This window comes from Trachypithecus francoisi, unplaced genomic scaffold, assembly GCF_009764315.1.
Source record: "Trachypithecus francoisi isolate TF-2019V2 unplaced genomic scaffold, Tfra_2.0 Contig01440, whole genome shotgun sequence".
In the NCBI taxonomy this organism is placed as follows: Eukaryota; Metazoa; Chordata; class Mammalia; order Primates; family Cercopithecidae; genus Trachypithecus; species Trachypithecus francoisi.
The window spans coordinates 6400625-6425823 of record NW_022681431.1 but is presented as its reverse complement, the minus strand read 5'-3'; the positions used below and the strand labels follow the sequence as shown (position 1 = coordinate 6425823).

The following is a 25199-nucleotide window of genomic DNA, read 5'->3' as shown; positions in this document are numbered from 1 at the left end:
ACTGAAGTGTTTTAGGAAGTTTATTAATAGAAAATATTATGAGGGCAGTAGATAAAACTATTGTGTGATTTTTCTGGATTTGGTAATGTTTGTGGGATTTGTCAACTCTTAGAAATTTGTATTTGAGATTTTTGTCATTCTAAATAAACATTCACGTTGTGCTAAAAAAATAAATATTCCATAATCTGGGCTTTTCAGTGACCTTCAGAAATAGGAAGGATTAACTGTATGCATGAATAATATATGATGGAATTTCATCTTCCTTTTCATTTCTTCTTTTGACCTGCAGTATATAATGTCTTGCCTACTATGTAGTCTTTCTTTCCACACCACATACATTAGGGCTTATGGGAAGAGGTGGGGGAGGAATATGTTATTGGATAAACATACACTAGCCCATGCCTAGGTGGTCTGCGTGCCTCCTTTCTCTCTTTACCGAGGTGGGTGCTTGTGTATTCTCACACTGAACTTGAGCACTGGGGGCTATGGTAGCAGAAATGGGGATTCTTACTTCATTTTTAATATTTCCAAAAGCCTAACAAAATATTTATACACAAAATACATGCTGGCAAAACGAAATGTCAATGTTTATTTGATTTGCTTTAGGCTTCATTGCCTTAGTAGTGGTAACACTGGCTAATTTATGATGATCAGAACCTCTAGCCATTTTACCTTTATTTATAACAGGACGAATGAATGATTAATACATGTGATCAGCTTTATAAGTACAATTTTAAAATATTTTGGCTTCAGTGATAAAACCAATTAAAAATTCCCTTTGCAATGAAAATGGGAAACACATTTCTGTGGCTTAACTTTTGAAATGCTCCTTTATTGAACATTCACTATAAGCCAGGAGCTTTCCATAATTTATCATGCTAATAACACTTCTGTAAGGCATTATTAACCCAATTTTATAAATGAGGAAACGGAGGCTCAGATTATAGATGTCTATGCCCAAGTCCCTTAACTAGAAATATCACGTAAATCTATGTCCACCCTGCCTCCTATATGATTAGTTATTTTTTTTGCTTATGAGTTGATTAATTTCCCAGGTAAAGGCCAGTAGGCCAGTGGTCAAGCCTCAGGGTAGCAACTACATTCTGTACTCGGTCTTACTTTTGATGCTTTGCCAACAAAACCATCAGACCCCAAGGTTCAAGGAAGGCAGGAATTCATTGGGAATAGGCACACCGGGACTGTCTGTAGGGCATGTACGCAAGGGTAAAGGGAGATCACAAACGAGAAATATGCCTGTATTAGTCCATTTTCACACTGCTGATAAAGACATACCAGAGGCTGGGCAATCTTCAAATGAAAGAGGTTTATTGGACTTACAGTTCCATATAGTTGGGAGGTCTCACAATCATGGCGTAAGGCAAGGAGGAGCAAGTCACATCCTACAGGGATGGCAGTAGGCAAAGAGAGAGCTTGTGGAGCAACCTCTCCCATTTTTTAAATCTTCAGATCTTGTGAGACTCATTCACTATCACGAGAAGAGCCCAGGAAAGACTCACCCCCATAATCCAATCACCTCCCACAGGGTTCCTCCCACACAACTGGCGACTGTGGGAGTTACAATTCAAGGTGAGATTTGGGTGGGGACACGGCCAAACCATATCAGTGCCCAAGTGACTGGGGTGCTTCCAAACCTACACATCTGCTCACACACTGCTGCTCTGGCAGGGGGAGCACGAGCTGTGGACGTTTTTCTGAAGTTGGAGTGAATCTGTATAAATGCATATACTCCCTTATGCTGGCTCCTCTGGTGGGTGTCCAAGGCTGCCTTTGATAGATTCAGATGGGGCAGCCAAGGCAAAGTGGGTGACACGTGGCCTTGGTGCAACTCAGCTATGCTCACTGACAGCCCATGCTGACATGGTGGGCGGGATCGTGGGGTCACCAGGGAACCTGACTCCACTCCCATCTCTAAGCTTGGCCAAGTCAGTCACTTCTTGTTATTGGGGCATCTTCTACCTGTCACTTGAAAAACACTGTTCTTTGGAACAATACGGCGGTAATACATACACGGGACCACCCTGTAGCCGGCCACACAGTTTCCCCCTCCAGGTGCTTGGATCCACTTAAGGGACCTTCCAGGAGGTAAAGAGGGCGGATTTGAGGTCTCTCCGTCCCTCTACCAGGGGAGGGCGCCGTTCCAGCCCTTGCCTCTGCGGCACAGATCAAAGGACGGAGGAAAAAAGGTGCGGGTGCACGGCACTAATGATCGAAAATGCAGTTTTAAGTGATCTCTCCCCGCTCACGCACTGTCGGTGGGGACAGTCCCGAGGCCAGGCTGCGGGGCGCCTGGGGGGACTCATCTCAGGGGGAAATGGACCTTTCAGGGCTAGACAGGTCCCGGAGACTAAAGGCTCCGGCCGCGGCTCGGTGCCGGGGGAGCCGGGTCAGAGAGTCAGAGAGGCCGGGACCCCGAGGGACGCCTAGGTGCGTGTCCCGAAGCTCGCGTACCTCCAGGGCCCCGGCGAGACGGCGCCCAACTCGCGGCTCCAGTCACACGGCCCTTCCTGAGAGGAAACAACAGGGAAAGCACCTCTCACTTTTCTCAGGGTGGGAAAACTGTGAAGGAAGAAGACAAAGCAACAGGCAGGTTTCCGCTCGCGGGCTGGAGGCCGGGCCCAGGGCGGGCGCGCGGCTGCGGGAGGCAGCGGAGGGTCCAGGCCGACCGTGGGCTGCACTGCGAGGGTCGGGGTCGCCTCCAGCCTCCCCCGGAGGCCCCGCCCTGCCCTGGAGACCGCGCCTCCGCCTCGGAGGCCCTGCCCCCCTCTCCCTCCCCCTCCCCGAGGCGCCGGCCCCGCCTCTCCGCCCTCCGCCCCCCCGGGCCCGCCACCACCGGCCCCGCCTGCGCCGCCTTCGCTTTGACGTTACTGGGGGCCGGGCAGGAGACGGCTGCGGGCTCGCAGCCTCGCCAGCCTCCGCCAGGGTGCGCGCGGGCCGCCGCCGCTCGGCCGTCCCGGGAGCCCAACAAAGAGCACGCGGCGCTGGCCGCCGGCACTCGCGCCCTGAGGCTGCGGCCCCGGAGCGCCCGGCGGCGGTTTCGGCGCGCGGCCGGGTGGGCGATGGAAGATGGAAGGAAGGAGCGCCGCGGTGAGCTCCCGGGCCGGGGCGCGGGCGCGGGGGTCGCACGCGGCGCCGCTGTCCGACGTGGGGTTTGTGTTGCTTTGTCGCCGCTCTGTCCCCCAGGATCCCGGGGCCACCTGGTTTTCTGCTGTCTCGATAGGTGCTGGGTACGATTTTCCTCTTCGCGCTTGCTTGCTTTGTGTTTGTTGGGAGCCCAGCAAGGTCAACTTTGTGGTCTTAAGGTTTAGGGGTTTTAGTTCATCCCTCTGCTTTGAAAACCTCAGACGTGGGAGAAAAACTATCAAAAGAAGGCAACATGAAAGAGGACCTCATATGTCGATCTTCCTCTGACCAGTCAGCTTGTATTTAGGGACTATCACGTTTCTGTCAGAAAAAAAACAAAAACAAAAACAAAAAACGAAAACAAACACGAAAAAACAAAACCTAAACTAAACAAACTTGAATTGAGCGAGCAAATAGACAAGAGAAGATTATTCGGTGCAATTCCCAGGAGCTTTTACAGATGTTTAAGTCATTCTGTTTTACATGCATTTAACTTTATCCGCTGTTTTCAGCTTTCCGTTCTGGCGAAAGATGTTCTGATTTTTTTTTTTTTTTAAACACATTAACACCTATTAGAGAACGTGGGTTTAGAATGTTGTTGGTGATCTAAATAATAAATGTTTCGTTTTGCCATTCCCCTCTATGTCAAAGGATGTTAAACGCCCACTAGGCAGAGAATGGAATGGGCACCACGATTTCATTTTCTAGACACTGGTTCTCCCGACAGTGGGATCCAGGATTTCCGCTCCAGAATAACTCTTGAGTGGGTCCAGGTGTTGGTGTAGGGAAGACGGAGATCTGGAAAATTAGTTTTAAGTGGGATTCTGGCGACGAATGCCTCAATGCATTCGTTGTAATTGAGTATGTGCAAAGGATTTTGCAAAGCCCGGTAACCAGGTGAGCAGGATAGGATTTCTGCTTTCAAGGAGCGTGCTTGAGAGCTTGCCTAGGAGAGACTTATGCGTAGGCTACCAGGGGAGGATCTTAGAGGAAGCTTCTGGCCTCCGGGCTTGGAAGTTCTCAGAGAGGAGCTGGCAGTTATGCTGGACCTTGAAAGGGAGGGGTTGATTGGGTTTTTGTGAGATGTGAGGGAAAGGATGTTCTCTGCTGAAGGAAAGGAAATTCACTTTCTATTCTTTTCCAAGAAATGATCCTTTCTTTTCTGAGAGTATTTACAACCCAAGAGATTTTCTTTTAAAAAAGTCATGAAATTCCTCTTCAGCAGTTGAAAGTGCAACATGCTTAACATCACCAGTAAAGCAAATGCAGAATAAATTAGCACCTTTTCAACCAGTTTTTAGTGGCTAACTGGATGTCCTTCCACAACTTTTTTATATCCATCCACAAGTGATTTGTCTTGTTAGATATTTCATTAATAGAAGCTGTTTGTACCAACAGGAGTAGAGTGGTATCAAGGAAGAGACTTGGATCAGTAGGTAGGACACCTAGCTTAGAGGCTTTGCCACTGACTGGGTGAGTTTTTGCCACTGTCTTGGGCAAATTATTTAACCTCTGTCGTTACAGTTTCCTGGAAGAGTGAGGGAATTAGGTAGATGCTCTTTCAGAGCCTTCTAGCCCTACCATTTGATGTTTCTACGCCTAGACACGTTTTATATATTACTTATTCAGTGACGTACTCTCAATTTCACATTCTAAATATCTGTTTGTGTGTTCTGTGAATGGATCAGCGCTCTTATCCTGGCCGTTGAATGTGAGAGAGAGTGATTACAACTACAAAGCTAAAATAACCTTATTAAGACAAATTTCCATGGTTGAATTTTTTTTTTTAAATGTGAGCGTAAGAAACTTGATTTGCCAATCTTAATGTGTGTTTTCTTTAAAAAAAAAAGTTTTGTTGACACTGTTCATTTCATTTGTGACCAAAGAATAATATATACCTTATTATGTACATTGCACTTAAGCAATTGAATTCTGCTTTTAATTAGATGCTAGCAATTTAAAAAATTTGGTAATCTTGGAAATTCTTAAAGGCTAGTAAATCTTGGGGATTTGGAAAAAAGAAAATGAAATAAGATGAAATTAGCTCATTGAAAAAGAAAAATTTAGAGGTACTTTCTATCAATGGCTCTGCCCGCTTTCTAAAACCTTGATATTTACATACTTGTTTGCCAACGCTGATGGAAAATTATTTGAGTGGAATTTAGCGTGGCATTACATTGAAAAAACATGTCCATGGTACTACTACTTTCGGAGGTGATTTTTTTTTTTCTTTTATAGAAATTCAGGAGTGATTTGTCATGCATTATTCAAAAACTAAGACACCAATGTGGTGATGGGTAATTGCAGTCTTGGTTAAGAAATGCTGAGGCAAAACCATGTGAATATTAAAATGTGTATCTGCTTTGACTTCAAGACTGGTTCGTTTGAGGTTTACATGGGGTAATGTCATTTGGACATTACGAAAAGAGTGTGTCATTGGGTTTGGGTTGGATTGAGAGGTGAGTTATGGATAGTGATCGTTTCCAATTTTTTGGAAATGAATTCTGACATGACTGAGGTTGAGTCAGACTGTAAAAAAATCATCTGGTGACCAAAATCTGTGGAGTTTAGTATGTGACTCAGGCTTATAGGAGGCTGGGGGTCTAGTCTGACCTTGAATTACTGCTGTTGTGATTCTCACCATTTAGGGGTTCTTCCTGGACCATCTGGGCCAAGCACAGAGGTCCCTGACTTCCCTTTGCTAAGGGTGGAGATGTTTTCACTTTGAATATTGCCTCTCAGTTCTTCCTAGTTCTTTTACAGTTAAACCAGCCTGGCTTTCATTTAGGAGAGTACAGGATCCATGTGAAATTCTCCAGAGCGTTTGTTCGGAGTGCTTATATCTTGACAGCTTGTGTTGTTTGTGATATTGTATGCAGACTTAGAGATTTGCTGCAAAGAATTTAAGTGGTGGCATTATTTTTTCAAAGAGTGTTTCTGAGTTACTTTGACCATCTTTCAAGGACATTTTTCACAAGCTCCAAATTAAGTAGTGTTGTAGTGACTTGCAATTGACAATGGAGAAAAAGGATAATTTGCAGCATGTAGATAACAAGTTATTCTTAAATCCAAATTACCAAATGTCCATGCCTCTTTTGAAAATAAGGCATAACTCATAACATTAATAATGAATCTTTGCTTGTGCTATCTTATTTATATAAAAATAGCACATGTCCCTGCACTGCCTGTTTGCCCTACCAAAAGAAAGGTTTTTCACTGCACCCAGAAAGTCAACAAACTTGGGCCCAGTTGGTGCCTAGTGGGCAGGGACTTTGTTGACACTTCAGGGCACAGAGGTGGCAGAACATTTTCTCTCTTGGTGACACCCGTAGTGTGAGGGATCCGCCCGCTCTTCTCCCCTTCCTGCATGTCCGAGCCAGGCTGTGGCCATGGAAGACCATTCACTCCTTGAGGCTTACTTTGCAGCAAACAGCCATATGGTTTGAAATTCCCTTTCCTGTGAGTATACATCAGTGAGATGAATCAGAATCATTTATACATGTTGAAGGACATTTTTAAAAGATTATTATTGGAGTTAGGGATTTAGGATAACTGGGAAAATTAACATTTTGACCTAGGCTGGTGTTCTTTTCTTACATAGTATTTTCATGTGGATCTTCTGAGAAAGCAGCCTTTTCTTTTAAGTTTCCTGTTAAGTCCTGATTTTTTGTTGTTGTTGTTGACACAAGATCTCACTCTGTCACCCAGGCTGGAGTGCAATGGTGCGATCTCAGCTCACTGCAACCTCTGCCTCTCAGGCTCAAACGCTTCTCCGGTCTCAGCCTCCCGAGTGTCTGGGACCACAGATACACGCTACCGTGCCCAGCTTAATTTTTGTATTTTTAGTAGAGACGGGGGTTTCATCATGTTGCCCAGGCTGGTCTCGAACTCCTGAGCTCAGGTAGATCGATCTGCCTTCCTTGGCCTCCCAAAGTGCTGGGATTACAGGCATGAGCCACCATGCCCGGCCAAGTCCTAACTTTGGAAAACGCTTGTTTTAAGTGATATTTGCCAGGCATGAGGCATTTTTACAATCACAGCTAATATTTATTGAGTTCTTACTTGGATTGTCTCCCTTAGTCCCCATGACAGCCCATGAGGTCAGTACTGTCATTATCTCCATTCTGAAGTTGGCAGAAGTTAACCTAGTCAAGATCCCACAGTGAGTAACTGGCAGAGCTGCGACTTTAAACTCAGGTCGTCCAATTTTCTTAACCACCGTTCTGTTTTTGTGTCTGAAAGTTAGCACTGTGTCTTGCAGAAACTGAGCTCTTTGGCTCTAATATTTAGATTATTTGAGTGTTGGAATCTGAATATTGGATGACTAATTCATCATCAACCATTATTTTATACATTTGTTGGCTTAATAGTGGGACCAGATTTGTTGTTTGGCTCAAGAGATAGAAATGGTGTAATTAAACAACAACAACAACAAAACCCCTGGGGTGTCTAAAAGGATTGCTATAGGACTACATGTGAGGAGTTCCACGTAGTTATATGTCCTTAACTGGAATTCACAATAAAGCAGATTAACAAATTAATATGGAATGTAAGGCTCACCTATTTTAATTTCTAATTGCATCACCTTAGAGAAGTGATCTAGATGCTTCAACCACAGTGGGTGTTGACATAGAGAAGGCTGCTTTTGCTTGTTATTTCTTCCCATGAGCTGGGGCTTAGAGGTTGTTGAGAAAAGGAGCTTGAAACAATAAGGAGGAGGATGGGGAATGAGCCCAGGGCATTCATAAGATCAGGCGGCAGCTGCTCCCTGTTTCCCTGGCCTTCTGTTCTCAGACCTTTGCTAAGAAAAAGTGAATTATAGAAATGGAGCAGCTTGGTTTTCTTATGCCTATTTGGTCTGTGGACAAGAGAAGTAGAAAATTTAAATGGAAGCAGCTATAGCTTCTTTTGTTTGGCCTCTAGGAGATTACCGGTTAAGGGCCAATGGAACTGCTTTTCTCTGTATATGGAAACTTGCATGCTTTTTTGAATGTAGATTTTCAACAACTTGTACTTTCCAAGAAGTTATTTGATAGGCATAGTTTTAGATTGAGTCATAGGACACTGGGAGAGGGGAAATTTAGGTGTAAGAGTGATGGCACAGACGATGCCATTAGATGGCTGCCGTCTTTGTGACTGTATTATTTTCTGGCAAAGTTATATTGGAAAAACGCTGAGAAATTGACAGCAGGCTTTGTGATCTTCCAGAGTGTCTCCTCTGGCTCTGCCTTCGTGTCCCTACAAGGTGCAAGTAGTGAGTGTTTCAAGAGGCAAGATATTTCTTGAGTCTGAAACTTTGTTTGAATATCAGAGTTCCTTTTGGGCAGATTTTGATGTTTTGCCGATTCATTTCTAGTGGCTACAAAAGGTCTGAGAGCCGCCTTCCCCACCTACTGATGCTTATTTCTCTCTATAAAAATGTCCCTTGGCCGGGTGCCCTGGCTCACGCCTGTAATCCCAGCACTTTGGGAGGCTGAGGCAGGCGGATCACCTGAGGTCAGTGGAGTTCGAGACCAGCCTGGCTATCACGGTGAAGCCCTGTCTTTACTAAAAATACAAAAATTAGCTGGGCATGGTGGCAGGTGCCTGTAATCCCAGCTACTTGGGAAGCTGAGGCAGGAGAATCGCTTGAACCCAGGAGGCGGAGGTTGCAGTAAGCTGAAATTGTGCCATTGCACTCCAGCCTGGGCAACAGAGTGAGACTCCCTCTCAAAAATAAAAATAAAAGTAAAAAATCTCCCTTGAAGAAAAGTTAACCATTGCTTTCCATGAGCTAATATCTGAAAGTATCAAGGCAGAGACTGAAGTACAGATATTATTATGCCATTCATTTGTTCATTCAGCAAATATTAAATGCTTACCATGTGCTGAGCTCAGTGTACGCTCCAAAAAACCTTGTCCACTGACCTTGGCAAACCTCACTTGGATTGTGCTAGTGTGAGTCAAACTTCACAATCAGCAAATACTGAAACTACAGTACCTAGGAACTCAGAACTTGTGAACTTGATAGAATCAATGCAGTTACTGCCTGAATCAGCATTGTTCAATAGAGCTTTTACTGTGATGGAAATGTCCCATATTTGCCCTGTCCAATAAGATGGTCAGTAGCTACATGTGGCCACTAAGCATGTGAAATGTGGCTAGTGAGATTTAAGAACTGAATTTTAAATTGTATTAAATTTCAATAATTTAAATAGTTTCAGGCAACTAGTAACTACTATATTAGACAATGCTACTTTACAGCAAAAGTGCTTTTTTAATAGACAGCATTATCTGTCCTGGGCTGTCATTCCTCTCCCTCTCGTTATTTATTTATTTTTTTTGAGACGGGGTCTCACTCTGTCGCCAAGGCTGGAGTGCAGTGGCAAGATCTCGGCTCACTGCAACCTCCACCATGGGCTCAAGCGATTCTCCTGCGTCAGCCTCCAGAGTAGCTGGGACTACAGGTGCGCACCACCACACCTGGCTGTTTTGTATTTTTAGTGGATACAGGGTTTCGCCATGTTAGCCAGGCTGGTCTCGAACTCCTGACCTCAGTTGATCTGTCCCCGTCAGCCTCCCAAAGTGCTGGAATTACAGGCGTGAGCCGCTGGGCCCGGCCAGTTGCAGTTGACTTTTTGTTGCAAGCTGTGGATGGTTCCCTAATTTCTAGCCCTCTTTGAATCTGCCTAGCATCACAGTGAATATTCAGGTGGGCAGTGCTGCATATCAAAGCTAAGGGTGTTTTAGGGACACCTGCAGGGCTGTCTGGGAGGCCCAGTTGATTTTCACTGTAGATGAAATTGACAGGAAAAATGCCTGAATAACATCTATATTGGCAAGGATTGTGCTGTTTTAAAGAAAGGTAAGTGAAGGTGCCTGTGTCCGGTGGTTAGAAATAAGGTACACTCTAATAAGGCAGTGGAACAGAGACAAAGGTCGTACTCTTTATCCCCAAATACTTTGTAGTGACGAGTCTGGAAGGTAGACAGTCACATTCGCAGGCTCCAGGATTTCTTCAGAGTCAGCCATGTAGGAGTAATCTTGAGGATAGCAATGTGAAATTCTCATGGTTAGACCTCTGTTGAAATACCTTTTAATTTTGAGTTTTGTAATTTGTGGTGGAAACACAACAATGTCAAGGCATAACAATGCAAAAGCGTGGGGACAGGAAGAGGAGAAAGAATGACATCTATTGAGTATTTATTATGGGCTAGGTACTGTGTGAAACATAGTATGTGTGAGTGTGCGTATGCGTGCATCTTTTTGTATTTATATATTCTTTTTTTATTTTTTTGAGATGGAGTTTCACTCTTGTCACCCAGGCTGGAGTGCAATGGTGCAATCTCGGCTCACTACGACCTCCGCCTCCCGGGTTCAAGTGATTCTCCTCCCTCAGCTTCCCGAGTAGCTGACATTACAGGCATGTGCCACCACACCCAGCTCATTTTTGTATTTTCAGTAGAGACGGGGTTTCCCCATGTTGGCCAGGATGGTCTCAGTCTCTTGACCTCATGATCTGCCTGCCTCGGCCTCCCAGAGTGCTGGGATTACAGGCGTGAGCCACCGTGCCTGGCCTATATATCCTTTATAGTATTGAAAGGTAGGTGGTGTCGCCATTTTCAGAGGATGAAATTGAGGCTCATGGAGATAAAATGGGATCCTTTTTTCAAACAACTTTATTGAGGTATTCACATACTATACCATTCACCCCTTTAAAGTATAGATTCATTGATTTTTAGTATGTTCATTGAGTTGTGCACCCGTCACCATAGTTAATTTTAGAGCATATTCATCACTTCAAAAACAAAGCCCAGGCCAGGCACAGTGGCTCACACCTGTTATCTCAGTACTTTGGGAAGCCAAGGTAGGAGGATCTCTTGAGCGCAGGAGTTTGAGACCAGTCTGGGCAACATAGTGAGACACCTTTGATAGCAAAAAAATTTACAGATTAGCTGAGCATGGTGATGCGTGCCTGTAATTGCAGCTGAGTTGGAGTCTGAGGCGGGAGGATTGCTTGCGCCCAGGAGGTTGAGGCTGCCGTGTGTCGTGATTGCATCACTGTGCTCTAGTCTGAGTGACAGAGTGAGACCCTGTCTCAAAACAAAACCCCCCAAAAATGCCGGACTCATAAGTTGCCACCTCTCCCTGTTGCTCCTGTCCCTTATAACAAGCAACTACTAACCTGTTTTCTGAGTCTGGATTTTGCTGTTCTACGCATATCATGTAAATGAAATAATACAAAATATGGCCTTTTTTTTTTTTTTTTTTTTTTTTTTTTTTTTGAGACGGAGTCTTGCTCTGCCACCCAGGCTGGAGTGCAGTGGCCGGATCTCAGCTCACTGCAAGCTCCGCCTCCCGGGTTTACGCCATTCTCCTGCCTCAGCCTCCCGAGTAGCTGGGACTACAGGCGCCCGCCTCGTCGCCCGGCTAGTTTTTTGTATTTTTAAGTAGAGACAGGGTTTCACCGTATTAGCCAGGATGGTCTGGATCTCCTGACCTCATGATCCGCCCGTCTCGGCCTCCCAAAGTGCTGGGATTACAGGCTTGAGCCACCGCGCCCGGCCCAAAATATGGCCTTTTGTAGCTGGCGTTTTTCCTCATGTTTTCAGTGCTCATCCACGAAGTAGCAAGTGTTAGCACTTCATTGCTTGTTACTGCTGAATGGTACGCCATTGACTAGGTGGGTCACACTTTATTTATCCATTCATCAGTTGATGGGTTGTTTCCACTTTTGACAGTTGGAAATCATGCCATTCTGAACACAAGCGTACAAGTTTTGTAGCCATGCTAGTGGGTGTGAGGTGGCATCTATTGTGGTTTTGCTTCTTCACTTCTCTAATGACTAATGATGATGAATATAATTTCACATGCTCATTGGCTGTATTCGTCCATTTTCACACTGCTGATAAAGACATTGCTGAGACTGGGCAATTTACAAAAGAAAGAGGTTTAATGGAATTACAGTTCCACATGGCTGGGGAGGCCTCACAATCACGGTGGAAAGCAAGAAGGAGCAAGTCATGTCTTACATGTATGGCAGCAGGCAAAGAGAGAGCTTGTGCGGGCAAACTCCCATTTTTAAAGCCATCAGATCTCATGAGATTCATTACAATCCAGAGAACAGCATTGGAAAGACTCATCCCCATAATTCAATTACCTTCCACTGGCTTCCTCCCACGACACATGGGAATTGTGGAAGTTACAATTCAAGATGAGTTTTGGGTGGGGACACAGCCAAACTGTGTCGTTGGCCATCTGTATATTTTCTCTGGAGAAGTGTCTATTCAGATTGTTCGAGCATTTTTAAATTATGTTATTTGTCTATGTACTGTTAAATTTTAAGCATTGTTTTTATATTCTGGGTTCAAGTCTCTTATCAGATATATGCTTTGCAAATAGCTTCTCTCCTTCTGTGGGTTGTCTTTTCTCTTTCTTCTTCCTGACCTTCGAAATAAGTGAGGTTCTTTGTCTTAAACAGAGCACCAGAGGGCTTAGCACAGTTCTGGGCGCTCATGTATTTTCCAAAGTGAGTTAACAAAACTTGAAGTATGATGACTTGTGTAACAAATACTGTTTTTTAAATATCTGGTTGGAAGAAGGATGGAGATTTAACCTTTGCCTGAGCTATTTGAGAGGGACCAGAAAGCTCTGAGGACTTGAGACTCCTCTTATGTATACTGAAAGGAAATTTTGGAAGCCAGTCCTCTGAAGACTTTTATATATAGAAAATAGTGTTCTCTTCCTGGATTAGACAGCAAATTGCTTGAAAGGAGGACACCCTACCTAGAAGACCCTTCTTGATCTTTTTAGGCACTGTAATGTCAAGTTTGTTTCCCAAACTTGTCTATCAAGAATTACCTGGTTTCAGATTTCTAGGGCTGCCTGAAGATTCCGGTACAGTGGTTTTGAAGGAGCAGTCTTCATAATCACCCCGTGCGAGTTTAAGATCGGAATGTTTGGGAAACTGATCTCACCTGGTAATAATTATGACCTTAGTGGTTGCCCCTAGAACTTAATTAGTTCTCTTTAGTGGGTGTAGTCTCCAGTTGACAAACATCCCTCATCAGGGAGATTACAAGGAGCTGATCAAGCCAGTCTGGCTACGTTGCTTACATCATCACTGGCTCTTGATCCAAGACAACCCAAGTCCCCCACCCTGCCACCCCCTGCCAGTGTGGTAGAGATGGTTCATAAAAATTTAAACCAAGCTCACAGACATTTTCAAGTTTTAAGGTTGCCACCACTCTCTTGGGAGGAATCCTCCCCTCCTTCTTCCCTCCTCTTTTAAAATGTGTTCATATTTTCTTACCATTGCTGAATCTCTGGAGGCCTCCCGTAGCCACACAGATCTCCATGAAACTCAATGGGGAGAAAAGGGCATGGAAAGAAAAATAGACATCTTACATAATCTCTACACTTTGCTTGTTTTATGTGGTTGATTAGGGTCTCCTGAAGAATTTTAGGAGAGTGAAAAGTGTGGAGTTGGGAGGGGGAGACTCACTTAGCTGACTTCTTTATTTTTATTTTTTTAAAGACGGTATCTTGCTGTGTTGCCTAGGCTGGAGTGCAGTGACTACTCCCAGGCACCATCATAGCTCACTGCAGCCTTCAACTCCTGGCCTCAAACAATCCTCCTTCCTCAGCCTCTCAATTAGCTGAAACTACAGGGGTGCCATTGTACTTGGCCCTGTTCTTCTCTTCAAGGATATTCTGTGTTACCAGGAGGCAGTGCAGCATAGCGGTTGGCGTGTGCCCTTGAACTGGATAGTCTGATTTGCTTCTATCTGTGTCACCTTGGGCAAGTTATTTTAACATCTCTGTGCCTCACTGCATCATTGTCCCATGGAATACCTCACTAACATTTAGTGGTTGGAAGGGGCTTAGACAGTTTCGGAAAGACAGTAAGTAGGCAGTAAATGTGACCTGGATGGTAGGTTGTACTTACCTGAGTGGGAAGTGGAATTATTATTGCCCTTCTTAAAGTCACACACCTATTAAATGGCATAACTGGACTTTCTTGTACCCTAGACTGTGATTGCCTACAGGTGTGCTTTATGGAAGCCAAGAGAAAAATTCTAATACACTCAGCTCTCTGTTTCTGTGGGTTCTGCATCATGCATTCGGTCAACCTCAGATCAAAATATGCAGAAAAATATTGTGTCTGAACATGTATGGACATTTGTTTCTTGTCATTATTTATTCATATAGTATAACAACTATTTACATAGCATTTACATTATATTAGGTATTATATGAAATCTAGAGATGATGTAAAGTATATGGGAAGATGTACATATGTTATGTGCAAATGCTACACCATTTATTGTTTTCAACTTTTAACTTTCAGTGTTTTTCTATAGAAAAACTGCACATAAAAGAGTAAAGAATTCATGCAGTCATGCCACATGACCATCACAGTCAATCTTGATGGTACTCTTCAGTAGATACTGGAACTACTAAGTTGATAAATGCTTATTCCTTAAAAATTACACCTCGTCAAGGTGAAATAAATGCAATAAGGAACAGTTAGAACCATGTGTTTGTAAGTGCCTCAGGTCAAGCTCTTACATTTAGACCAGAAAGTTACACACCCTGGAACACCAGCAACTCACAAGGAAGATGGGGGAGTTGTCACCTTCCTTCCTTGGAGGTCTTTAGGCTGGAAAAGTTCCCTGTAGGTGTGGTTTGCTTGAAGATAGAGATATAAACTTTATGAGTTCCCAAAGTCACTTTCTGGCCAACAGCTTTAGCAGTTCTAAGAAGGAACAGTTTCATTTTGCTTTCAAGGGGTGTTCCTTTTCTGTGTCCTAAGGCAGGGTGATCAGTTAGTGAGAGAGGATGATGTGTTTGCACCAAGCTGCTAGCGGAAGTGAGTGTGGCTCAGCTCCAATCCTCACCTTTCTCCCTTTGTCTAGTGAACCTCAGCCAGTGCAGGGTACCCAGGGAGGGTCACTGTTAGTTGGCCTGAAAGGCAGTGTTGGTGGCTCTCACATATTCAGACGTCTTATTGTGCCTTATCCACAGTTTCCGGGGGATGCTGGGGACACTGCAGGAAGTACTGCCTGTCAGCGATAGGGAGGCTTCTGCTTCTTGGTGAATGGTTAGATACTCTTTGGTCATCCTGAGATGTCTGGATCCTGTCATCTGAATACCTTCCTTCTCTGAGCCCAGGGCGGCTGCCTCCACCAAGGCTGAGGCTGGAGCTTTCATTGAGATCCAAGACACTGGAGCAATCAAAGATTTTTCCATGTGCTCGATTCTTCCTATACAGATTTGATGCTTTGGGTTCAGACATCTCTACTTGTTAGCCAATCATTCAAAGCAGAGAATTGCTAAAGGCCTTTGTACCAAGCAGCAAGACCAGGCAATAGGGTCAGGCAATGAGACAACTGCCACTCTTCCAGAGACACTGTAACTACGGTCTAAATAAGATCAATGTGTCAACGTAGGCGCATGGACTGTAACAAATGTACCTCTCTGGTGGAGATTGATAATAATGGGGGAAGCCATGCATGTGTGGGGACAGGAGGTGTATTGAAAATTTCCTCACCTTCAGCTTGATTTTAGTATGAACCTAGAACTACTCTAATAAATAGTCTATGGGCCTGGGCAATATAGTGAGACCCCACCTCTACAAAAAAGAAAAAATTTAGCCAGATGTGGTGGCACGAGCCTGTAGGCCCAGCTACTTGGAAGACTGAGGAGGGAGGATTGCTTGAGCCTAGGAGGTCAAGGCTCTTGTGAGTTGTGATCACATCACTGCATTCCAGTCTGGGTGACAGAGCAAGATCTTATCTAAAAAAAAAAAAAGAGTCATTTTAAAAAGATTATACATGTGGAAGCATTTAGCCCTGTGTTTGTGTGCAGCAGGTACTCAGAATGTGTGCACTTAGTTCCTTCTTCCTCATTACACCACTTTGTATAAGAGATTTGAGCACCTTTGAATCCCCAAATCTATGACCAATCCCCACTTCTTCCCCACTTTACCGAGGGATGACTATATGTGGTGCTTTGGCCCAGGGTACTCATTCAATATGTTTCTTTAGTGAATGAGTTAAACTCCACAGGCTGTTACATAGCTAAGTACAGGAACCCTATTAAGAATATACGGGCAGAATAGGTGCTCTGACTTTTAGCCTCGTCTGATGGCAAAATAGAATTTCCTGAGTCAGCAGGATTTCTGGCCTGATCACATTTTTTGCTACTGGCTTCACGGTGGCTTCATCTCCTATTTTGGAGGCACAGAATTTTCGCCATTCCCTGGGCTACTTTTAGAGCTTTAGGTCTGTGACTTTCATTAATAGCTCCCTTGCAAATGGTAATCTAGGGCATAAAAAATAAGAGTAATATGTTGTTACTGTGGATTTCCTCCTCCAACTTTTTCCCTTCTGGCAGAGACTTCTGATAGAAGTAGATAAAGGTGTGGGCTGTATTCACCTGGTGTGATGTAACGGTCTCAGAGATGTTTCATTCATTCTTTTGATTTTATCAGGGCTTTTTTTAATTACTCTTTTTTTTTTTTTTTTGAGACAGAGCCTTGCTCTGTCAGCAAGACTAGAAAGGCTAGAATGCAGGGGCGTGATTCTAGCTTACTGCAGCCTCAAACTCCTGGGTTCAAGTTATCCTCCCACCTTAGCCCAGGTAGCTGGGACCACAGGCACACACTAACATGCTTAGCTGTTTTTGTATTTTAATTTCCTGTAGAGATGGGGTCCCAACATCTTGCCCAGGCTGGTCTCAAACCACTGGCTTGAAGGGATCCTCTCATCTTGGCCTCCCAAAGTGCTGGGATTACAGGTGTGAGCCACTGTGCCAGGTCATATTTTTTCATTTTGGGTGCAGTTCTTCCTGCCTTCTTGGTGTGGCTTGTATATCAGTTGATGGCCTCTCATATTGCTATATCCTGCTTGGGAAAAAAAGTCTAATGAGATATAATATATTCTAAAATTGGAGCTTATATAAAGATAATATAGTTTATAGATTTAAAAGAACTTGATAGGCCTACAGGAATTAAAGTCAAAATTTTAGAAGCATTACTAAAATAAATATATCTGTGATTAGTCAGTGAGAAAATTTTATCATTTATAAAATCATTAAGTAATGATTTAGAGGAAAGTTCAGTAAGATTCAGATGGGAGTTAGAAAGATAATGGTAATTCCATTTTTTAAAAAAACTTGGGTGGTGTAGTATACAGAGGTATTTCCTTTGTGAATATTTGTATTTTATAAATACTTTGTAAAGTTTTATTTTGCCTCTATTTAGTAAAAAATAATTTTAAAATAAAAAATTTGTGAGTAGAATTCTCTTGTGACCATTTAATGGCTTCTTTCTAAAGCATTCCGTTTAGCAATACACCTGTCTCTCATTATGCCTATGTTTGTTTTACATAATATGTAAGTTACATAATTTTGGTAGCAAGTACAACCAGCACAAATCCATTCGGGTGCAAACACAACTGATTCTTGGTAATCAGCACCTCAATCGTGTGGGCAAAATTTCATGAGCTTGCTGTAGTCTTAAGACTTGAGCACCAGGTACTGATTTTTAAATTCTGTTTCTTTATGTGTTACCAGCGGCGAGCAGCAGACATGAATAGGCATCAGCCAGAATGTCTTACAGGGTAACTTGTGTCACCCTGTGAGACATCCTGGAGTTGGTTAATTGGAGGGTGGTTAAGAATTTCTGCTATATACATAACTTCAGAAACGAAAGCAAAGCTGTTATGGTCTAAGAAATAAGAAGGGATGTTATAAGGTAGAGACATTAGGACATTCTTTCCATTTTGTTCTGAAATCACTTGTGGCATTTATCTGCTTCACATCACTTAGGTTGTGTACAAAGTTACTTCCTTCCTAAATAATTTATTTCTACATCTAAAATGTTTGCTGAAATTATTTTGCTTTCCTTTCACCTGGAAGATAATTTTAGGTTTTTAAGAAATATGGTTTATAAAAATAGGATCCACCATGTCCATGTACTGAGTGAGTGAATTACTAAAGTGTAACACAAACATTTTTTTCTGTCTTGTACTTGAGTCCAGAAGTTCACTGAAAATGGGTTACACCTGGAATTAATGTATCATTACAACTATGAAGTGCTTTGTACTTTGCATCATAATTTCTCTTTCATCTAAGGAAATCAAAGTCCATTATATTAGCCTGGCTGCTTTCACCTGCTTGCAGAAAGGGTAGATGTTTTGGGACTCTTTTTTTTTTTTGAGACGGAATCTCGGTCTGTCGCCCAGGTTAGGGTGCAGTGGCGCGACCTTGGCTCACTGCAACCTCCGCCTCCCACATTCAAGCGATTCTTCTGCCTCAGCCTCCCGAGTAGCTGGGACTATAGGTGCGTGCCACCACACCCAGCTAATTTTTTGTGTTTTTAGTAGAGACGGGGTTTCACCATGTTAGTCAGGATGATCTCAATCTCCCGACCTTGTGATCCACCTGCCTCGGCCTCCCAAAGTGCTGGGATTACAGGCATGAGCCACTGTGCCTGGCCCAGGACCCATCTTTTAAATGAGCTCTGGTGAAGCAGGGTCCAGGGTTTTGAGAAAGCCTAGTACCCTTGGAGTGTTTCAGGGCATCTCTCAGTTGAGAGAGCTTTTTCTTTACAATGGGCCAGATGTTGTATGAGGTTAATTTAGTTATCAAATTGGATCAGCTTTGCCCTTTCCACGATATCTGAATATATCTGCATAGCAAGTGACTTATTTAAAATACAACTCTTTTAAAAGGCTGCAGGGCATACTGTAATAGCTCATATGCAGTTCTGTGTCACAGTCACTTTTCCTTCATTCATACATCCATTCAACAAATAGTTTTTTGGGAGGCCGAGACGGGCGGATCACGAGGTCAGGAGATCGAGACCATCCTGGCTAACATGGTGAAACCCCGTCTCTACTAAAAATACAAAAAAAAAAAAACTAGCCGGGCGACGTGGCGGGCGCCTGTAGTCCCAGCTACTCGGGAGGCTGAGGCAGGAGAATGGCGTGAACCCGGGAGGCGGAGCTTGCAGTGAGCCGAGATCCGGCCACTGCACTCCAGCCTGGGCGGCAGAGCGAGACTCCGTCTCAAAAAAAAAAAAAAAAAAAAAAAAAACAAATAGTTTTTGAGTGTCTTCTATGAACCAGACATTATTTTAGGTTCCAGGGATACAGTGGTCAACAAAACAGACAAAAAAAAAAAAGAAAAGAAAAGAAAAACAAATCCTTGTTCTTACAAGGTAAGACAGACTGTGTATGAGTTGTGTGTGTGTGTGTGTGTGTGTGTGTGTAGTGTGTTGATGGTGTGAAGCCCTTCAGGGAAAAATAAGGCGGAGGAGGGAGTTTGGGAGGGGTGCAGTTGCAGTTATAAATGGGTGGCCAAGGATGACCCTGTTGATGTGTTGCATGAGGAAAGACCTGAAGAAGGAAGGTAAGTGCACCGGGAAGAGGGCACAGCAGGTGCAGGGCCCTGAGGCAAAGCCTTGCTTCCTCCCTTACAGGAATAGGGAGACCAGTGTGACTGGAGTAGAGTGAGCTGTGGGGTCGGACACCGTCGCCAGATCCTGTGGGGCCTTGTTGCTATTGCAAGGGCTTCGGTTTGGACTGAGAGTGAGCAGAGAAGCCTGTTAGAGAGTTTCGAGTAAAGATGGGACATGATCTGGCTTATGTTCTTGGAGGACATGCTGCTGCTATGTCTCATGAGAATAGACTGAAGCGGGGAAGGGTGGAAGCAGAGAAACCAGTTGGGAGGCTCTTGTAACCTAGGTGAGCGAGGATGGTGGCTTGGACCACCGTGGTATGTTTTGAAGGTTGAGTGGGATGGATTTTCTCATTGTCTGAATGTGGGATGTGAGTGGGAGAAAGCATGGGTAACTTGCAAAATATTGACCTGTGCATCTTGAAGTATGGACGTGCATTAACTAAGATAGGGAGAGGCTGATTTTGGAGGAAGGATCAGGAGCTCAGTCATGGAGCTGTCTGGTAGGCAGCTGGATATATTTATCTGGATTATAGAGGAGGGGACTGGGTTAGAGGTAAACATTTGAGAGTTGCCAGAATATACAGACTGGATGAAATCCATAGAGAGTGAGTGTCAACAGAAAGGAAAAGAAGTTGAGGGCCAAAACTTGGGCTACTTCAGCACTGAGATTGAAGAGATGAGAAGGAACCAATAAAGGAGAATGAAGGAAAGCAGTGAATGAGGGAAATCAAGAGAGTGCAATGTCTTGCGAGCCAAGTGAAAAAATCGCTTCAAGCAAGATGAGTCAGATGTTCCCAGGAAGTAAAGTAAAATGAGGGGCAAATGAGATTTGACCCAGGGATTTAGCAATGGAGATGTCATTGGTAAGGTTGATAACCAACTGGGGTTATGGTGGAGTTGTGGGGATGAAATGTTCATCAGTGAGGATGTAAGAGAGAGCAGAAGTAGAGAAACGGAAACATAAAACGTAGAAAAATATTGCAAAGATTTTTGCTGTAAAGAGAATGTGAGAAATGTAGCTGCAGGGAGAAATGGGATCAAGAGATGTTTTAAAAATGCAGGAAGTAACAGCATGTTCGAATACCAATGGGAAAGACAGTAAAGAGTAAAAAAATACGATCCTTCATGTAATAACATAATTCCCAAAGGACCTTTGGTGTAGTTTAAAACAGCTCAAATCATCTAGCTTACTGTTATAAACACTAATCTTTGTTAATGCTGTTGATTTTTTCAACACAAAGTCCTTATCTTCCCATCTCCATCAAAAATAAAAACTTTTTCTTTTGTCTGAGCCTTTAAATAAATGTCTTTTGGGTATGAATTGTGTTTGCTCATCTTGTTCAACCTAAGGGAGTCCCTAGTTCTGTTAATAGTTATGCAATATAGGCTGGGCGCGATGGCTCACGCCTGTAATCCCAGCACTTTGGGAGGCCAAGGCGGGTGGATCATGAGGTCAGGAGATCGATACCATCCTGGCTAACACGGTGAAACCCCGTCTCTACTAAAAAAGTACAAAAAATTAGCCGGACGTGGTGGCGGGCGCCTGTAGTCCCAGCTACTTAGGAGACTGAGGCAGGAGAATGGTGTGAACTCAGGAGGCGGAGCTTGCAGTGAGCCGAGATCACACCACTGCACTCCAGCCTGGGTGACAGTAGTCTTGAGGAAAAAAAAAAAAATAGTTCTGCAATATGCATGGATCTGAGGTACACTCTGTCCACATGTTTTCAGTAACTGATGACTTCTTTAGATCTCATCTGAGGCACAGATTCCCTACCGTCCATTAAGCATGTATAAGATCGCGTTTTCCAAGAATTTATTCAGTCAACTAAATGTTCATTGCATGCATTAAACATAAAAGGCCCTGTGTTTCCAGGTAGCAACCACAGGGCAACAGATGGGTAATAAGAGTAAGAATTTAAAGAGACCAGTGTCCTTGGATCTTGTGTGGATGACCAGTTGTTTCCCAGATATTACTATGGAAATCACCTGGTGACATTGTTGAAATGAAGATTCTGATTCTTTAGTTCTGGAGTGGGGTCTGAGATCTGCATCTTTAACAAGCTCCTAGGTGATGCTAGCAATGCTGGCTGATACAGTTTGGCTGTGTCCCCACCCAAATCTCATGTTGAGTTGTAGCTCCCGTAATCCCCATATGTTGTGGGAGGGACCTCGTGGGAGGTAATTGGATGGTGGGGGTGGGTTTTTCTCCTGCTGCTTTTGTGATAGTGAGTCAGTCTCACGAGATCTGATGGTTTTATAAAAGGCAGTTCCCCTGCACATACTCTCTTGCCTGCCACTATGTAAGATGTGCCTTTGGCCCTTTGCTTTCCTCCATGGTTGTGAGGCCTTCCCAGTCAAGCTGAGCTGTGAATCATTAAACCTCTTGCCTTTATAAATTACTGAATCCCTGGCGTGTCTTTAGTGGCAGCGTGAGAACAGACTAATACACTGGCACACCTCATTTTGAGTAGAAAGGGATCTTAGGGTAAGACTTCCTGGCTTATTTTTTCTCCTTAGATTTTGCTTCTGCTCTTCCTCTACTTCTCTATTATTGCCACAGTGGGCCTTTTCCAGCAGGAACTTTCAGACTCAGAACAGCAATATATTGTAGCATTTGTTGATAGGATTTCAGTATCTTTGCTTTCCACTCTTTGCATTTTTATTGATCTTTGCAAAAAAGCTACTGGCGTCTGGGAGTTTTGTTTAGTAATTAGATAGCTGAAGAGACTCTAGGCCAAGTTTCATTTGCATTATGTAGGGAAGGCCAGACTTCTGGGTCTCATTTACATCCCAAGGCCATGTTTGTCCTAGACCTCTGAGTACATGCTTTGGAGCTGTAGGCAAAGTCCCAGTACTGGGGCCAATTTGCCAGTTCAGTTGTCAGCTTTTAAATTCTCTGGATTCCTACTTGCTAAGGCTAAATCTCGTCAGTAAACAGCTCCCTTGCTGGAGGGCAGTCCTTTGGCTTTGTTATAAATACGTTTTGTCAGCTTGTGGAAAATAGAATAAACCTTTGAAAGTCACCACTGGCTAATAAAAGCTTCTTAGATGGCTCTAGATGGCAAGAGGTACTTAAAAACTACCTATAAAAAGATATATTTTGGTGGGGGTTGGAGAAGAGTTTGAAATTAATTATATGAACTCTGAAAATTCCTGTAAATTCTACATTTACTTTCTGCTATACTTTAGACCATATATCTTGTCCTGAATTTAATGATGCATGATTTTCCGGATCTTCTGTATCGGTGCTATTCAATAGAAATACGATGAGAATTTCACATGTAAATTTAAATTTTGTAGTTGCCACATTTAAAAAAAGTAAAAAGAAATTAATGGAATTAGTATAGGTAATATATTTTCTTTAACCTCCTGTGTCCAAAATATAGTCATTTTGACAAAAGCTTAGTGATAATTTATATTCTTTGCTTGTACTTAGAAATCTGGCCTATAGGCCGGGCGCGGTGGCTCAAGCCTGTAATCCCAGCACTTTGGGAGGCCGAGACGGGCGGATCACGAGGTCAGGAGATCGAGATCATCCTGGCGAACACGGTGAAAGCCCGTCTCTACTAAAAAATACAAAAAACTAGCCGGGCGAGGTGGCGGGCGCCTGTAGTCCCAGCTACTCGGGAGGCTGAGGCAGGAGAATGGCGTGCACCTGGGAGGCGGAGCTTGCAGTGAGCTGAGATCCGGCCACTGCACTCCAGCCTGGGCGACAGAGCGAGACTCCGTCTCAAAGAAAAAAAAAAAAAAAAAGAAATCTGGCCTATATTTTACACTCAGAGCACATCTGCCATCTTTCAGGTGCTAAATGGCCCCATGTGTCTGTCATATTAGACAGCACAGGTGCATATGCAGAGCAGCTGCAGGTATGACAAGCGCAGTTTTATTTATTTCTTTATCTCATAATTCTCTGTTAATACCAACACATGATTTGCTATAGTGAGGCATATATGTTTAGTGAAGTATTAAAATAAAGATGTAATCTTAAAATCTACTCTAAAAACAAATGGATATTTGAAAAAATAGATAATTATAAATATGCAGAGAATACTAATATGTTGACTGACTTCAGCAATGGCTAACAGAGGTGAGGACCTATAAAAATTGAAAATATCTGAGACTTCCAGATAATACATTTTTGGCAACATTATTTAAGATAATTTACTGCTCCCATAGGGCAGGTAGGTCCTGTCATGACACATTTTATAGATGTCATGCCTGAGACCAGAGAAGTTACGTAATTTGCCTTAGATCACACAGTGGGTAAGTGGTAGATCTAGGATCGGAATGCTAGTCAGTCTGGTTCCAGAGCTCACTTCGTTCAACTCTGTGCCAGACTGCCTTCTCAGCACATATCAGTGATATATACATTTGCTTCATCTTTTAAATGGTATGATTGAGGGATAGTGCTCTTTAGTTGAAAAAAGTGATTGATATAATCAAATTATATTGATATAATCAAATTGTTTGATTGATATAATCAAATTGTTCTGGAAAACTGAGGATAAATTAACTCCTTAAATAAATCATATCCAGTTTGTCATTTAAGTCTTAATTTCAGAGTTACTTTATCTTGGTTTCTGATTGATCTTCAATTTAAACTGAGCCTCAGCATTTTTTCTGCCTATCCTTGATGTGGGGAAAAACAGCTAATAATGTATAAGGCAAGCTTTCAGTGTTATTGAGAGCTAAAGTTTACAACTGAATTGGGGAGATAAGCTGTAATACTCATGAAATAGTATTACAATTTACTGTTACTAGCAGTCGCAGCAGCAGTAACCATTTATTGAGCAGTTACTATCTGCCAAAGCTTGTGTTAAGACTTTACATTCATTATCTGATTTAACTGTTAAAACAATGCTATAAAGGTGATTTTATCTTCTTCAATAAATAAGTGCCAGAGACAGTGCCACTATACTCTGAAACAATGAGACTCTGAGAATTATTTTATTAGATTCTGGGTGTCACATTTAAAGGGGGATATTAACAGTGAACAGGTAGGTGAGTGGTCAGAAAAATCATATGATGTTAGGAGAGGTCATAGAATTGTGATCTTTAACCTAAGGGGAGAAGACTTAGTGGACGTAATCGTTATCAGTAAGTATTTGGAATAAAGAATATGATCTAAAGAGAAAACTGACTCTGGCAAAAGGAGTACACTTACTCTGTCTTTCTCTGAGGAATACAGAAAAGACATTTACAAAATTTTCTTATTTTGGATTTTAATCCAAAATCAGAAAGAATTTTCGAACAATTGTTTGAGAAACTAAACCAACTTCCTATCTTCATGCAGAGACTAGGTCACTCCCTGGATATTCTGGATTAAATGATTGCATTTGGAAGATTTGGATTATGCAAGGAATTAGGAATTGACCATTGGATGAGTTGTGCATGTCTGATTTTGTAATAAATTGTGTCCTTTAATCAGATTATTTTTACGATAGAAATAATTATTGAGTAGTTTTGTAAATTAAGTTGGAGACTGTGATTAATAATACAGTAATATAATATCAGAGCTCAGACAGACCTGAGAAATCTTGAAGTCTAATGTCATTTTACAAATCAGGAAACAGAAAGAAAGTGAATTAAGGACAGAACTGGACAAGTACTTA

General features: G+C 42.9%; 1 protein-coding gene across 2 annotated transcripts in view; it reads left to right on the top strand.

The window, feature by feature from the left end:
- The window catches only part of PSD3 (pleckstrin and Sec7 domain containing 3), a 565834-nt gene that overhangs the window by 71361 nt on the left and 469274 nt on the right, over positions 1–25199 (top strand). Inside the window, exon 1 of one of the 2 annotated variants that reach the window (XM_033226845.1) lies at positions 2903–3105. The exons of the other annotated variant lie outside the window; for it this stretch is intronic. Within the exon in view, the coding sequence (XP_033082736.1) occupies positions 3085–3105 (21 nt within the window). The 5' untranslated portion in view covers positions 2903–3084. Of the gene's footprint in view, positions 1–2902; positions 3106–25199 lie in introns of those variants that run through there. 2 annotated transcript variants of the gene reach the window in all.